This window comes from Pelodiscus sinensis, chromosome 14 (assembly GCF_052426305.1).
Source record: "Pelodiscus sinensis isolate ZL-2025 chromosome 14, ASM5242630v1, whole genome shotgun sequence".
Lineage (NCBI taxonomy): Eukaryota > Metazoa > Chordata > Testudines > Trionychidae > Pelodiscus > Pelodiscus sinensis.
Window position 1 is genome coordinate 39577275 of NC_143065.1, and position 14684 is coordinate 39591958.

General features: G+C 50.1%; 1 protein-coding gene across 2 annotated transcripts in view; it reads right to left on the reverse strand.

The window, feature by feature from the left end:
• The window catches only part of PCSK6 (proprotein convertase subtilisin/kexin type 6), a 160889-nt gene that overhangs the window by 85581 nt on the left and 60624 nt on the right, over positions 1 to 14684 (reverse strand). For both annotated transcript variants that reach the window (XM_075896922.2, XM_075896921.2), the window contains exon 7: positions 649 to 821. In XM_075896922.2, the coding sequence (XP_075753037.2) occupies positions 649 to 821 (173 nt within the window). The remainder of the gene's footprint in view (positions 1 to 648; positions 822 to 14684) is intronic.

The window sequence follows — 14684 nt, forward strand, 5'->3', positions numbered from 1 at the left end:
TCTGGCCCCATCTGTTCTCTCAGGGATTTCCCTAGCACAGAGAAGTAAGTGTTTGTTCAGGTTGGTGTTGAACAGTGCACCGAGGGGAGCCTTTTATTTTATTTGTAATGCCTTGTGTGTGTCTAGAACATCTGTGCTGAGTGTATTTTATAAAGCCTCCCAAAGAGCTTGCCATGCATTGTTGAGCTGAGTGTGGTTAGAATCATTCCTGTTTATTTGTCACCAAGCCAATTGGGCCCAAGTCAAGACCTAGAATGCCCCCATAATTTGCAGGTCAGGATGGGGAAGGATAAAGAGGGCTCAAATTTTGATGCAAGGCAGCATCTGAGCCTTGCAACTAAAGACCATTTCTAGTTTCTAGGGATGCCAGATGTGGAGACAGTGTTCCGAAGTCACCTTGGCCTTGTGTACACCAGGAAAAATTGGACATAATTCAACCCCAGTGCAGTTCTCTGTGTGGTAGTCAGGCATAGACAAGGCAAGGTCATTCTCTTAAGACGATTCTCTTGACCTTGACTTTCTTACCTCTGCCCTTGGCCACCGCGCGCGCGCGCACACACACACACACACACACACACACACACAAATTTCATATGAAGCAAAAGGGAAAAAATAATCAGCATCTCCAAAGTACTCTATCATCCGCACCTTTTTAATGCCGTACTCAAAAGCCTGTTTGGCCAATTCACCGGGTCCATCCACCGTCCTCCCATCATCATCTGGCCCCCAGCTTGCGCTGTAAATATCAATGTAATCGGGTCTGATGCCAAGCGACTTTGCTTCAACAACATCGGTCACATCGCCATCTAACATCCGAACGCCTAGAAGCACAAAAACGTTAGACGTTAGGGCTTAACGGCTTTTATAGAAGTGCAAGGGTTGCAACCAAAGGCCTTTGTTGGAGGCCGCCGAGACCGGAAAGACTTGGACTGTCTCGAACAGCCTAACACGATGCCACTGTGGGTATCCTTGTGAGCTTTGCCAAAGTTCCGATGCGGTTTTGGAAACCTTCCCCCCCCCCCCTCCTCACTTTTCTCTCTCGCTCTGTGTTGCTGATATAATGGCTAACAGTAGAAAGGAATTAAAACGATACTTCAATCTGAAGCTCTCTGGACATTCCACTGCACAAGCAGGATGCAGAAAGCAGCCTACTCCAGATGGAATCTAAACATTTCAGCGGCAGCCTCTCTCCAGAAATGGCAGCGCTCACAAAGAAGGGATTTGAACGACTAGTCGACTATCCGATAAGCAAATGCTTCTTGGATAGTCGACAGGATAGTCGACTCGTCGCTTCTGCCCCCCCTTGCAGCTTCTATCAAATAGAGGCAGCAAGGGGGGGAGGAAGAAGAGCGGGGTACTTCAAAGCGGCAGCGCCACATGGAGCCTGGGGTCAGCAGAGGAGCCCCCCCCCACTAACCCCGGGCTTTGGTGCTTTCACCTAGAGCTGTTGCTACACTTCAAAAGGGGAGGTGCCCTACTGACTAATCGAATAGTCGATGCAAAAATGCATTGACTATTTGATTAGTCAATTACCTGATACTTAACATCCTTATCACAAAGTCACACTAGTAGTTACTCAGGCCAAGTCTACACTGGCACTTCACAGCGCTGTAACTTTCTGGCTTGGGGGTGTGAAACCCACCTTCCCCTCCCCCCTTCCCAGCCCCGCCGAAGTGCAGCAAGTTACCGCGCTGTAAAGCGCCAGTGTGGACTAGGCTACTGCGCTGGAGCTACTCCCCTCACAGAAGTGGATTACATAGAGGGCTGGGAGAGCTCTCTCGCAGCCAGGCCCTTCAACAGGGTGGGGAGGGGAGTAAAGGGGCCGTTACCCCAGGGCCCCGTAGTTCTACGGGGCTTATGGGTCCTGGCTGCTGATGCTATTGCAGTGGTGACTGGAGTCCTGGACCCTTAACTGTCAGAGCGCCATAGCACACGCTTCGTGCAGCTCTGAGAGCTGCAAGGGGGGGGGGGGTGTCCCAGCCTTGCCCCTTCTGCATGAGGCCGTGCCCCTTTTGGGAGCATGAAGCCAGGCCCACCTTGCCCAGGGGCCTGCGCAGGCTGTCGGCTCCCCTGCTCCCAGCGCTTGCGCTGTGGCAACGTGTTCTGTTTAAAGCGTTGTCGCGACAGTGCTTTAAATTGTTCAGTGTAGACTCAAAAATGTCTCTTGTTAATGAACTTTCCCCCTTTATCATTACAGTTTATCAAATCATACATCCTGACGCCTGGAAGACAGTAGCTAGCCTGTTTTCTGAATACTCACCCAAAAGCCTTATCTGAGAATGCAACAGGAATGTGCAGGACGTTCATGGGCGGCAGGTGAACATTCAACCTCGCCCCTTCCACCCGAGGCTCCACCCTTAGAGCCAAGCCCCACCCACCCACAGCCTGGTCCTTCCTGGCCACCTGGAGGACTGAGGTGGCAGGGGAAGCGGCCCCAGCTGTCCCCAGCAGCCTGGCATATGGGTAGTTTTGAGAAGGCTGTGCCTTCCTTTGTCTACATCACCGGCCACCCATGGTGACATTAGTTCATGCACTTTTATCTAGCAATAGCTACCCCAGACCCCAGAATGATGCAGTGAGGCAGCTTTTGATCAGGAACAAGCTAACTGCTTCCCAAAGAAAAGGGGCTGAAAGTGTTTGCTACAAAATAAATAAAACAGTTTCTATGGCAGAGAAATTGCTCCTGTGGGCCGACTGCTCTGTGAGTAGTGTGATATGGATGAGTGTGTGGAAGAATGTAGAGCTTCACAGTAAACTTAAGTACAGGAATAAGAGGATGAGCATCCTTGGCAACTTTAGAAGCCCAAAGATGAGATTTCAAAGCCAAAGGGGGATTTCAACACACAATTAGGGCTGGGAATTTTTAGCTAAAATATTTTGCTTGGAAAATATAGTTGACACTGATATTTTGCCAGAACATGTCAGTTTGAATGGCACTTTTGTCAGGATGGCTTCTTAGGTCCAGGATGAAATTTCCGGTCAGAAGAAGGAGGGAGACATCTGAGTAGCCAATAGCCCAATGACAGGACATGGGTGGCCCAGATACAAGCCCTTGCTCTGGGATATCGGCTGTTCTTGGGTGGCTCCTGGGGGCCTCTCTCTGTCATGAAAAATTTCAAAAAGTCTCAGTTTCATACCGATGTGGCATCAAAACAAATTCCTGACACCTCAATATCTATCGCAACCGAGAATTCCAGCCAACCTTATACACACCTGGGAACTCTCTCCCTAAAATCCTCTGGTGGCATTGAAAATGCCAGTCGATGTTCATATCCGCTGGGAAAAATGGCAAGAATTTTATTTGCAACCGAATAAAGATTTCTCAGTACCTTGACATCAAGCTGAAAATCAGAGGGGGAGAAAAATCCAAAGCACAACAGAACATGCAGACCATTTGCAAATCGAACCTCGCTTGTCCCTCTAGAGGTGTGCCAGCATAGTTGTCCAAGAGATATAAGGAGGGCAAAATCTGAACCTTGGAAAAGAGGCCTTCTAAAGCTTGAAATCAGGGTGCTTCACAGGCCGCGCTAAAGAGGAGGGAAAGCGGTAGGTGGAATAGCACATTTCACTTCAGCTCCTTTATCATCATTAGTCATGAAGATTTCCTCACACTGGTACATAAGAACCTAAGTTCTGGAACAATGAATCACTGTGTCTATGAAGACTAATTCAATTAGGGAAGTAAAAGATGAAGGAGGGGCTTACTGGGAGAAGCCTTTTTCCCAGCCAGGTGAAGCATTCCTATCATTCTCAAGAGAGGATTCTTGTCTGGCTCTTCTCACTACAGCACAAGGCAACTTGATGGCAAATGCCCAATGGGAAGACAGAACAAAAAAGGGAATGGAGCCAATTTAAGATGAAGTGGCAAAAGCCATCCCTGGCTTGCACAAGGGTTCTGCACATATAACATTGTTACTGAATCAAAGACGCTAAAAATTCATGAGACCAGGCCTCATTTCCCTGGGAATGTCTAAACCCAGACGTGGCAGCAGATCAAGAATTCAGTTTATTGGGAAACTAAAGAGTTTCCATGAAAGAAATTCAGCCCTGATGTCAGTTCAGCATTGTAGGCACGCCACCAGACAAACCAAAAACCATGAGCTTGGCCTTATAAGCATGAGCTTTCCGAAAAACAAACAATAGACTGAGGTTTTGTTATCTGTTTTAAAGCCTTTAGGATGCACTCACAGCACAGCTTCCATTTCTTCTCCACGACCCGCTGGGCTCAACGCTTACTTTTAAGTGTCAGGAGCGGAGATTCTCGCGGTGTCACTTGATACCAGGAGCTGGGTATTTAGGAGACACTCCAAATGTGAGGAAGACTCTCAATCAAACTGCAGAAGCTGAAAATGCTCTTGGAGGACACACCCATCTCCTGTGGGCTGCAGTGGGAACTGGGATCTCTTCCCCCATCTGATTGGGTATGTGCTCCCACATAGGTTTGTCAGATGGTCTCCCAAAAAATACCAGACACCCTGTATTTTTTGGTCAAGCAAAAAAAAAAAAAAAAAGGAACGGAAAACGGGGCCACGATTGGCACTGGGAGCCTGTAATTACACAGAAGCCTGGCGAGGGCAGAGGGGAGTGACTGGAACTCCCAGCCACTCCCTCTGCCCCTGCCAGGCTTCTGATGTGACCAGAGGCTCCCAGTGGCAATTGTGGCCCTGCCTCCCAGCTGGAACTCCCAGCTGGGAGGCGGGGCTGCAAATGCCGCTGGGAGCCTGTGATTGCGCACAAGCCTGGCAGCGGCGGGGCCGCCCACGTCAGGCTTCCGGACACTGCACGTGTCCAGTATTGTCTGATTTTTTTTTTTTTACCAGGCAGAGGGCTCAAATACCGGACTGTCTGGTAGGATACCGGACACCTGACAACCCTACTCCCATAGGGCAGGAACTGAACTGAGAAGCCTCCTTCAGTGGCAGGGGGTGTTTGTAACTCACCCCACGGGAATGTGCCAGTTCCGCATGTGGAAAATGTGGCAGAAGAGTCTATTGCTAGATTAAGACGGCAGCATTGACTGGGGGTGGGAGGAGGGGCAGAGAGGGCAGTTGCCCTGGGGCCTGGTAATTCAAAGCAGCAAGGAGCTCCCAGTCGCTGCCACAGTTACAGTAGCAGCAGCGGTGGCTGGAGTCCCGGGCCCTTTAAATCACCGCTGGAGCCCTGAGAGGTGCATACCATGCAGCTCTGAGGACTGGGGGGGATACGCCATGCTCGGAGCAGCTCTGAAGGATGACTACCTTGGCCCCGCCCCTTCTGCCTGATGCTCCACCCTTTCCAAGAGCACGGAGCCAGGCCCCTCACCACCTTACCCAGATGTTGGCTCCCCTGGTTCTCCAAACTATTTTTTACCACCAGGTCCCACTTAGATCAATGTGAGTGAGCTCAAGTCGAGCCTTCCCCTGGGCAGGAGACAATGTTCATACACATCGCCTGTTACTGGAACACCACATAGGGAAGTATATACAGGCTGCCTTTAGCTAGACGCATCCCCATGAGATGGAAGAGTCTGCGTCTGATCACAGAGGCTAACCAGCTGGGAAGAGCCTGGCCCAGAGTGAAACTGTCCTATGGGGACAAGGGCTCAAGAGTCTTCAGAGAGGAGTCTCTGTCCCTTCCCTGCTCTCTACTAAGAAGACCTTAGGGGCAGCTGGTTGTCCTCTCCTACCCCCTTTTTCCTGCCTTTCTCCTGGTGCAGGTTCAAAGGGATTGTGCTCAGCTCCTGCGGCCCGGCAGGCTGTGGGGGAGAGATGCCGTAGTCGGACCTGGGACACGCCCAGGGAACCCCAGCGTGCTTTCTACAGGTTCTTATTTTCAAGATGCAAGAGCTCTTCTTCAGCTCCGGGAAAGGTACCGAAGAGCGGCGCATGGCTCGGAAGCTGGTCTCTCTCACCCGCAAAAATTGGTGTGAGATATTTCCTCCCGCATCTTGTCTCACAGGGGATTCTAATGGCGAGTTGCACTGGGGCAACACATGGATTTTCATAGATTCATAGATTCCAGGGCCAGAAGGGTCCCTCATCTAGTCTGACCTCATTTTGTGTCAAGACTTGTGGTTTTGATCCCCTTACACGAGCTTTGGACAACAAACCAGATCCAAGGAGGGACATGATTGAGAGAAGAGAGCCTGGCATGCAGACTTTGGGGTACCTGAGAGGAGGGGAATGGGGCCAGGGGCTGCAGAGCTCTGCCATGCGGAATGGGGGTACTCAGAAAGCAGCTGCCCTGGTGCAAGTCAATGGAGTGGACAAAAACAGCTCCAGGCCACCTGTTTCCCTGATGCTCAGTCAATCCAGTTTAGTAATTCTGCTAAGTGGCCTTGTGTCTGAAAGGTAGCACTAGATCGTTTCAGTGCCTACCGGAGCCAGCCAACCAAATGCCTGTCTATAAAAATGCACTTGCTTTGACACATTTACTTTTCTGAAACTAAACAAATGCAGCCAGATGTAATTACAGTTGCAGCTGTGCTCTGGACTGCAGCACTTCAAATATATTTTTTCCAATGTCGTGTGCCGCCCGCGGAGAACAATCTCCCCCCCCCAAAAAAGTGAAGGAGTAAAGACATTCACAGAATCTTCCTTTCTTTGTATATTTAGAGCACTAAACCCTCTCCGTGGTGGGAGGAAAAGGTAGCCCTCCAACTCCGGGACTGATCTTGCAAGGAGCCAAGTGCCATCAACTCCAGTGAAGTCAGCTGGAGATAGGGGTGCCTGGCATCTTGCAGAATTGGGGCCCATCTCAGCTTGTGAATGGTTGACTCTTCTTCAGAGTGAGGTGTCAGCTCTCCATGTAGGAAGAGAAGGAAGCAGTAGCTTTGGGACAATTTAAGCCAGCGATGGGCAATCTAGGCTAGTGAGTGGGCCACATGAGTGACCCTCCTTCATTTTAGCGGGCCACAAGATTGTTGTAACCAAGGCAGGCTCCCGGGACAGGGTAGTTTTGCTCACTGCGCTGGCATACCTAGAATTTGTGGGCGGTACCGTGTGAACCGTAGCAGCACTTTGGATGCAGAGGGAGCACACAGCTCTCACAGTCAGGGTATGTCTATATGAGCCACCCTAGTTCGGACTAGGGTGGCTAATATAGTCATTCGAACTTGAAAATGAAGCCTGGGATTTAAATATACCGGGCTTCATTTGCATGTTCCTGGACGCTGCCATTTTTAAATGCCCGGCAGTTCGAACTACCTGCCCGCGGCTGCCCGCGGCTGCCCACGGCACGGGCTAGGTAGTTCAAACTAAAGCTCCTAATTCATTGCAGGAAGAGTAATGGTAGTTCGAATTAGGAGCTTTAGTTCGAACTACCTAGCCCATGCCGTGGGCAGCCGCGGGCAGGTAGTTCGAACAACTGGGCATTTAAAAATGGCGGTGCCCGGGAACGTGCAAATGAAGCCCGGGATATTTAAATTAGGGTTAGGGTTAAGTCATTTGCTTGGCCTACGTACATTAGGTACAAGGCAGAAAGTGAGGAAGAAATGCTGCTCACATCCGCATCACTTCTACCTTCCCTTTTGGCTAAAATCTTGGCATTTAATACTGAGCGAGTCCTATAATGGGGAGAAGGGAAAGCTACATCCCAGGCCTGATGGGGTGGGGGAGGGAACACTGCCCCTCTGAAGTTTCTATGAAGCAGTGAAGGATTTGCCTTTCGTGAGTCTGCAGCAAAAAGAAGGGCATGTGGAGGAGGACTGGGACTAAAAGAGATCTGAAATTAATTCCTGTCTCAGGTCCTGTGTGAGCTCTCTGTGCTCCAATTCCCCAGCTAAAATGGGGCTAACAATACTTGCATGCCTCTCAGGAGTATTGAGACATTTGTGATGCACAACGGCAACAGTACAACTCAGAGCTCCATGAAAAAATAAGCTGGATAAATTCTCCCTTTCCTTTGCTCTCATTAAAGATGCTGCCAGTTGTGGATTTATATAGAGGGGAAAATATTCCCTCAAGTCTCATTGCTTAGCAGATCCAGGATAGCCAGCAATCAAACCCAAATATATTTAACACGGCAGCAGATCCGATAGGTTAGAGAGTCTGGAAGAAGGAAACCAAAGTTAAATAAGAGACAGTTGGGAGGAGGAAATAAATCAGCTATTTCCCACTGAGAAAGCAATAAAAGTTTCAGAATGCAGGCTGTAAAGAAAAAGAAGAAAAAGAAAAAAGAAAAAGGCATTCCAGGACCCCGGTTTGTTTATTGAGCAGTAATGTATTTTGCCTATGGCAAATAAACAGCAATGCAAGAGCAATGAAGAGCAGCAAGTAAAATTGGATTGTAGCTTTTTGAGTGTGATAAATAGGTCTCCCCGACAAGTTTTGCTCATTAATCGTGAGTTTATTTTAGTAATCCATCTAGAATCACTTTGCCAAAGCTACAGCACGTTCTGTTCTCTCATCAGGGACTCTGTATGGTTCAGCTTCTAAAATTTGCTGAAAACCTACAACCTCGAGCTGTCTGTCAGGTTTAGTGTCTTGGTCAACAACGTGTTCCTGGTCTGCCCAGCATGTGCACGCAGTGCGGCGCTCATAAAAGAAATCAAATTCAGAAGGGAGCAATGCGTTTTTATAAAACTGACAAGTACATTCTGGCCTCCGCAGCAATTAAGAAGCATGTGTTTGAAATATAACAAGCTTGATCATGCAGGAGGCAAAGTACCTTTAACTCCAGCGGCAGTGGATGGATGTGGAAGGCCCTGCTTCCCCCCCAGGCAATCCACATCCTCAGTTTACTACAGCCCATTGAAGTTGTTGGCATTAGTTACTTTCAGTGCTGCTTGAGTCACAAAACAAGGACTGTGTCACAAGCGCCCTTTACCTCTACAAAGTGCCGGTGGAGGTGCCATGCTTGCATGGATGTTGTGAAGACCAGGACTTCCCAACTTCTGGCAAACTGAGTCTAGGGACACCATTCTTGCCTATCCTGGCTAACAGCCATTGATGGAGGGATCACTTGATGATTACCTATTCTGTTCATTCCCTCTCAGGCATCTGGCATTGGCCACTGGGCTAGATGGACCTTTGGTCTGACCCAGTATGGCCATTCTTGTGAGACCAAACATTGCAAAATAGTTCTGGCTGCATTCGCATTCCTTCCCCGGCATCGGGACCACAGAGAAATCAGATGTGCCCTTGTCACCGAATTTGAGGGAAGCAGCCGGATCATGGCTGCACCCATAGGTGGGGGTGCTGGCCCCAAAAATGGTATAAAAGGGGGTCATGTGGGGTGTTGAATGGGAGCTTACTGTCTGAGCTCCTGTGTACGCTATTTATGTGAGTGTATAATGTCTGTGTGTGTAGGTAGGAATCTATAATGTGTGAGGAAGCTGAATATTTCTCTGAATGTGGTTGAGCATTGGGCAGAGCCCAGCCTATGGACATGCTAATTAGCAAGGCCATGTGGGACAATGGCACTTGATGGGCCAAGGACACACCTAAAGCATGAGGGCGGAGACCTAAGAGCTGCCAGAGAGAGAGGCTGAGGGCCAGGTGACCGGCTGCGGCCAAGAAGAGGCCAGGAAGAAGGTATAAAGAGGCCATGTGAGGGACTCCATTTTGGTCTTGAGCTCAGCACTTCATCCCAGAGGCAGCAGTGCAGGGATTGAAGAGCCAGGAAGAACTGAGGACCCATCCTGATTCTAGGATGCGCAACAAGGACTTTTAACCAGCAGCTGTAACATCTCTGCTAGAGCCTGCATCGAGAACTGAGAGATTCGGTGCATGTAATGTATGATTCTTTAATCTTATTCTCATGCTTTTCTTTCTTGTGGTAATAAACCTTTAGTTGTTAGATGCTAAAGGATTGGCCCAGCGTGATTTGTGGGTAAGGTCCAAAGGGTAAATTGACCAGGGATCTGTGGCTGGTTTCTTGGAACCAGACAGAACTTGTTTGGGGTAGGTGGGAGTGGGTGCTAGGACCCCACACCTGTGTATGAGGCCCGGGGCCATCTGGGGCACAGATATTGCTGGGGTGTCGGAGGGGTTTTGCTCGTGAGGCTTCAGGCAGGCAGCTGAAGTGCTCTGTGGGACTGGTTTGTGGCCTGTTTGGAGAGGTCACCAGTCGGGGGGCTGTAAGGAGCCCCGAATTTGAGCAATTCACCTTGAGCGGACGCCCTCAGCTGTGCCCAGACACGGCCCGGCCTGTTACAGCCCTCCACATGGCCACATGTGTGTATACACACCCATGATGATAGGTAGGTGGACACTCAAGTTTAAAGTGCGGGGGAAGCAGTTGATTTTTTGGACACACTCACCAACACAAGCCAAACACCACTCACGGACAAACCAATCCTCTACAAACTCCAGTAGCAAGAGAGTAATCTTTAGTGCAGGGCGAAGTGGGTTATTTAAATGTACATCCCCAGGACCCCCATGGTAGGTCTCAAACAACAGAAAGACATGGGATCTGTGTACTAGATCTGGAGTGGTGTGTAAAGAATGTCTACCACTATCCAGCTTTTAACGACATGGCTGTGCCCACATGGCCGTGATGCTACAAGTCAAGCCGTGTAAACACGGTTTGTTGCACTAAAAAGCACTATTTGTACTAGTCCTCGCTGGGGCAACGCTTCTGTCATTTGGAGGGTGGGGTAAGGGCTTAAGCACTGAGCCACAGAAGCTTTGTCACTCAATTGTCAGTGTAGACAAATCCTACATTGAGGAAATTAAAAATCCCAGCACAGGCCCAGAACCCTGGTTGGGGCAAGCTCGTTACTGACTCCCATGCAGCATTTTAGCAGCATTTCCCTGAATGCCTGTGCTACTGAGGAAGAAGCTAAGTGACCATCATGCCAGAGAGACACGCTCCCCCCCCCCCAATCTCACCCAGCCATTGCAATCATAGCTATGCTGCTCCCAATCTGCAGCTTCTCCTCCCGCTCCCCCAGCCAATGTCAGAGGCCAGGGCTGCAGCAGAAACCTTTGCCAGGCGAGTAACGTTGGCTTGGAGTGTAATTTGTATCACATCTGTGTACTATCAGGAGCCCTGGCGTCGACCCAGTTATACTGGAATGACTGTGCTGCTGCTGGTGTCCCTTATTTTGCAAGGGGCACTGGTATAACCCCTGACTGAGCTGTGTCTGCACCAGGAGTTTGCTGTTAGTTATGCTTGGACGGCGCTATGTCAGAAAACCTTTTAGAGCAGGGCCAGATTCGACCCACCACGCCACCCTCAGGCATGCAGCTGCTATGGTTTAAAGCTCAGTCCTTGCGGCTCTCTGCCCCAAGCCCAATCCTCAGCTCCTATTGGCTAGAAACAACCAGCCAACAGGAACTGATCCCAGACAATCTCTCAGCTCCCATTGGATGAAAACAACTAGCCAATAGGAGCTGAGAGATTGGTCTGTGGGATGGGGGCAACACAAGCCTCTTCCCCCTCCTGGAGCTGAAAGCCATGTGGAGGGAGCAGCCTGCAGTTTAAAGTGATCTGGGGCTGCCTTAGGAGTGTTGCAGGGCTGCTGGCCAGGAGACACTTAGGTAAGTGCCTCTGAGCCAGAGCCTGCCTCTGGCACCCCTGCCCCTCCTGCACCCCAATTCCCTTTCTCAGGTCACCATCCAAACCCTCTGTACCCTCTTGCCCCAGGTCACAACTCTCTGTCAGGCCCTGTACTCCCTCCTAGAGCCCCTCCCCCAAGCCAGAATCCTCTCTTGCACTCATACTCCCTGACCCTACCTCCCAATCCTCTGACCCAGATCACAACCCCCTCCTTCACCCAAACTCTCTCTTAGACCCCACACCCTCTCCTGCACCCCAGTCCCTTACCCCGTGCACCCTTCTGCACCCAATCTCCATCCTAAACTCCGCATCTCCTCTACAGAAAAGTGTGGCCCTTCACCACTTTCCAAAATCTTGGAGTGGCCCCCCACCAAAAATTATTGCCCACCCCTGTTTTAGAGTGTTGACCTGGCCTAAGTCACCCATATGGACACATCCTCCCTTGTCAAGTTTCATAACCATTTGGTATCAAGATATTCTGGAAAAGCACTGACTGCTATCCCGTACTGCCTCAGCTCTTGCTGCTGGCACACTGGCTTGTGGGTAATTTTCAAGATTCACTTTCACCATACAGGAAGCAAGAATTTCTTACATGGATGCGAGGAGCCTCTGCCCTCCTGAGGCATTGTGGGAAATATTCTCTCGGATGGAGTCCTGCTGAGCTGTCGTGACTTCTGCCTCGTAGGGTTTTATGCCAGACACCTGAGAGAGCTAGCCGGGCAGAGGTGCTGGCAGAAGACAGTAAAAGTCCAAGGAGGAGGTACAGAAGCAGGTAGATGTACAAAGAGGTTTAATTCCTTTCTCTGCAACTGAACTGAAGCAGAGGAGATGCTGTGTCAGGACCATGTCTAAGCCCAGGTCTAAGCCTTCCTACTATTAATACAAGTAGTGAGCTCACGCTAGTGTTCAAAGGGTAATAGAGCAAGGGCCACACCTACCCATGGCAAAGTATCAAATAAGGCTCCTACAATGTAGCTGATGGAGCAGCTACATCCCCCTGCTTGTGCCAATGACGTGACACGAATCAGACCGGGAGGACGAAGGGGACCTTTTGGCAACTGGTTTATACAGGAAGTTTCCTGTAGGTTTGGTAGGCGGCTGCACCCAAAGGAGCTTGTAGCACATGACAATTCCAGACTTCCTTCTATCCCGTTTGCAAAGCCAGATTCCCCGACACTCCATGTCACTGACAGCTACACAATTCCGAGCTGATTAGATCAGTCTCTGGGGGCAAGCAGATCCTTTAAAATGCTCTAAATCTGAGCTGGCTCACAGACATGCTAACACAAACAAACAATTTACTGATAAAGATTCATTGACGTCATTACTGTTTATTATGTGTGTTCCAGTAGCATCGAGGTCAGGGGGCAAGAGGGCCATTGTGCCTGGGTTTGTACAAATGTGTACTTTTCAGTTATTTACCGGATCTATTTCATTAGATAGAAATACCAAATTCCTAGGGGGAGGGCAGGGCAGGGGCCCCTAAATAAATGTCATTAACGTGTGACGTTTGCTGTTGCTCGGCAGGTGGATCTGAGAAGGAGAATATGCTGAAGCGACACAGGTAGCTGGACCGGGCTGTTCTCTCACGGGACTAGCCATTTTACCCCCAGCGCAAACAGACAGGCTTGTCCGACGAGCCAAGCATTCCGGAGAGAACGTGGCACGTCAAAAATTCCGGAGAGTAGAACGTGGCACCTGGCAGATTCCCTTCTCCACCTGGGAAGGCGGTTCCCTCTCTCTGCAGTCAGAGCACCCTTTTCCCAGCTCAGGTCGTGTGCACAAAGAATGTGAGAGCCACGCGGATAAAGATAGGGCAGTGGGATCCTACTGCAAACCATGTTAATAGGTCAACTCTCCATCAGAACGGGCGGCCCCCTCCTGGTATGTGTTCTTTGTCCACAAGGGCGGGACAGAAAGGGCCTGGTTTCTGGGCGCTCGGACCCACCTGCTGCCGGAGACGCAGCTCGGAACATGAGCAGCCTCCCTAACAACCAGCCTCCACGTTAGAAATGGTTTCATCCCTGTGCTCCTGCACCCCCACTTTCGAAAGAGCAATATGCTGGTGTCCATATGGCAGTGGGGGGATGGAGGCAAAGAAGGAGAAATGGGGGGACGCCGAAGGGAGAGCAGTTTCCTTTAGGGAGATTTGAGAAGGATGCATTGGAAAGGGGAAATGTGGTTGACACAGGGGGGACCAGACCTCTATCAAACTTTCCTGACTGGGTAGTGAACCCAGCCCACAACAGTGAGAGCGTGGAATCCTAGCCACGAAACCACCGACTGTGATGGCGATAGCTTCAGAAAGTGCTACACCTGCTGGCTTAGGCTTCTCTATAATCAGGGAGCCATGGATGTCCCCACACCATGTCGGCCCCATTGCACATGGGGCCAAAGGTAACTTCTTGTGTGGCTTCTGCCTTGAGAACTAGGCAAGGCTGGCACTAGAGGGAAAAAGAAAGGGCCCAGAATGCGGGTGTGGTAAATACAAAAAAAAAGGGGAACACAGCGATAAACAGGGAGGAAAGGGGGTAGGAAAGTCAGGACAGCAATGAAATGGAAGAGCAATAAAGGGGCTGTTCCCCTTCAACTCACATCCTACTCTGCATTTCCTTTGGGAACACCCCAAAATCTTCCCACAGCCCCATTCCCATGTTCCCAGCAAGCTCAGCCATCTCTCTCAGAGGGAACATTTCCACTCAGTCCGAGACGAAGTGCTGCTAGCGGCATTGCCAATTCCTAAATAGCCACAAGACAGAGCGATGTGGGAGAGGCACCCCGCTGCCAAGCTGCATCCAGGCAGGGCAAAGCCAGCAGCCAAGGGGAGGGCAGTGAAGGGGGAAGAGCACCGTGAGAAAACCACGTCCAGTTCTCTGCTCCACAAGTTACACTTGCATAAAGCGGCGAGTGGCCTGCCCACAGCAACCCCGCGAACTGTCCTTTAGAAAAGCTTTGCCAGTAAAATCTATTGCTACTAAGGCAAAATACAAAGAGCGCGGAGACTGAACCATGCAGAGAGACTTTGCTGCGCTGGGCCCGGGATTTCCCGGATTTAGATGCAAGAGGAAATGAAAACAGTGCCAGGAATTTTCAGTCAGATAGTCAAGGGTCTGACTTGATTGGAAACACTCCCAAAAGCCCAGGCAAGCTCTCTGTGTGTCAAGCAGGACAGGTTCTGTCAAAGACGCAATTCTATAGAAATC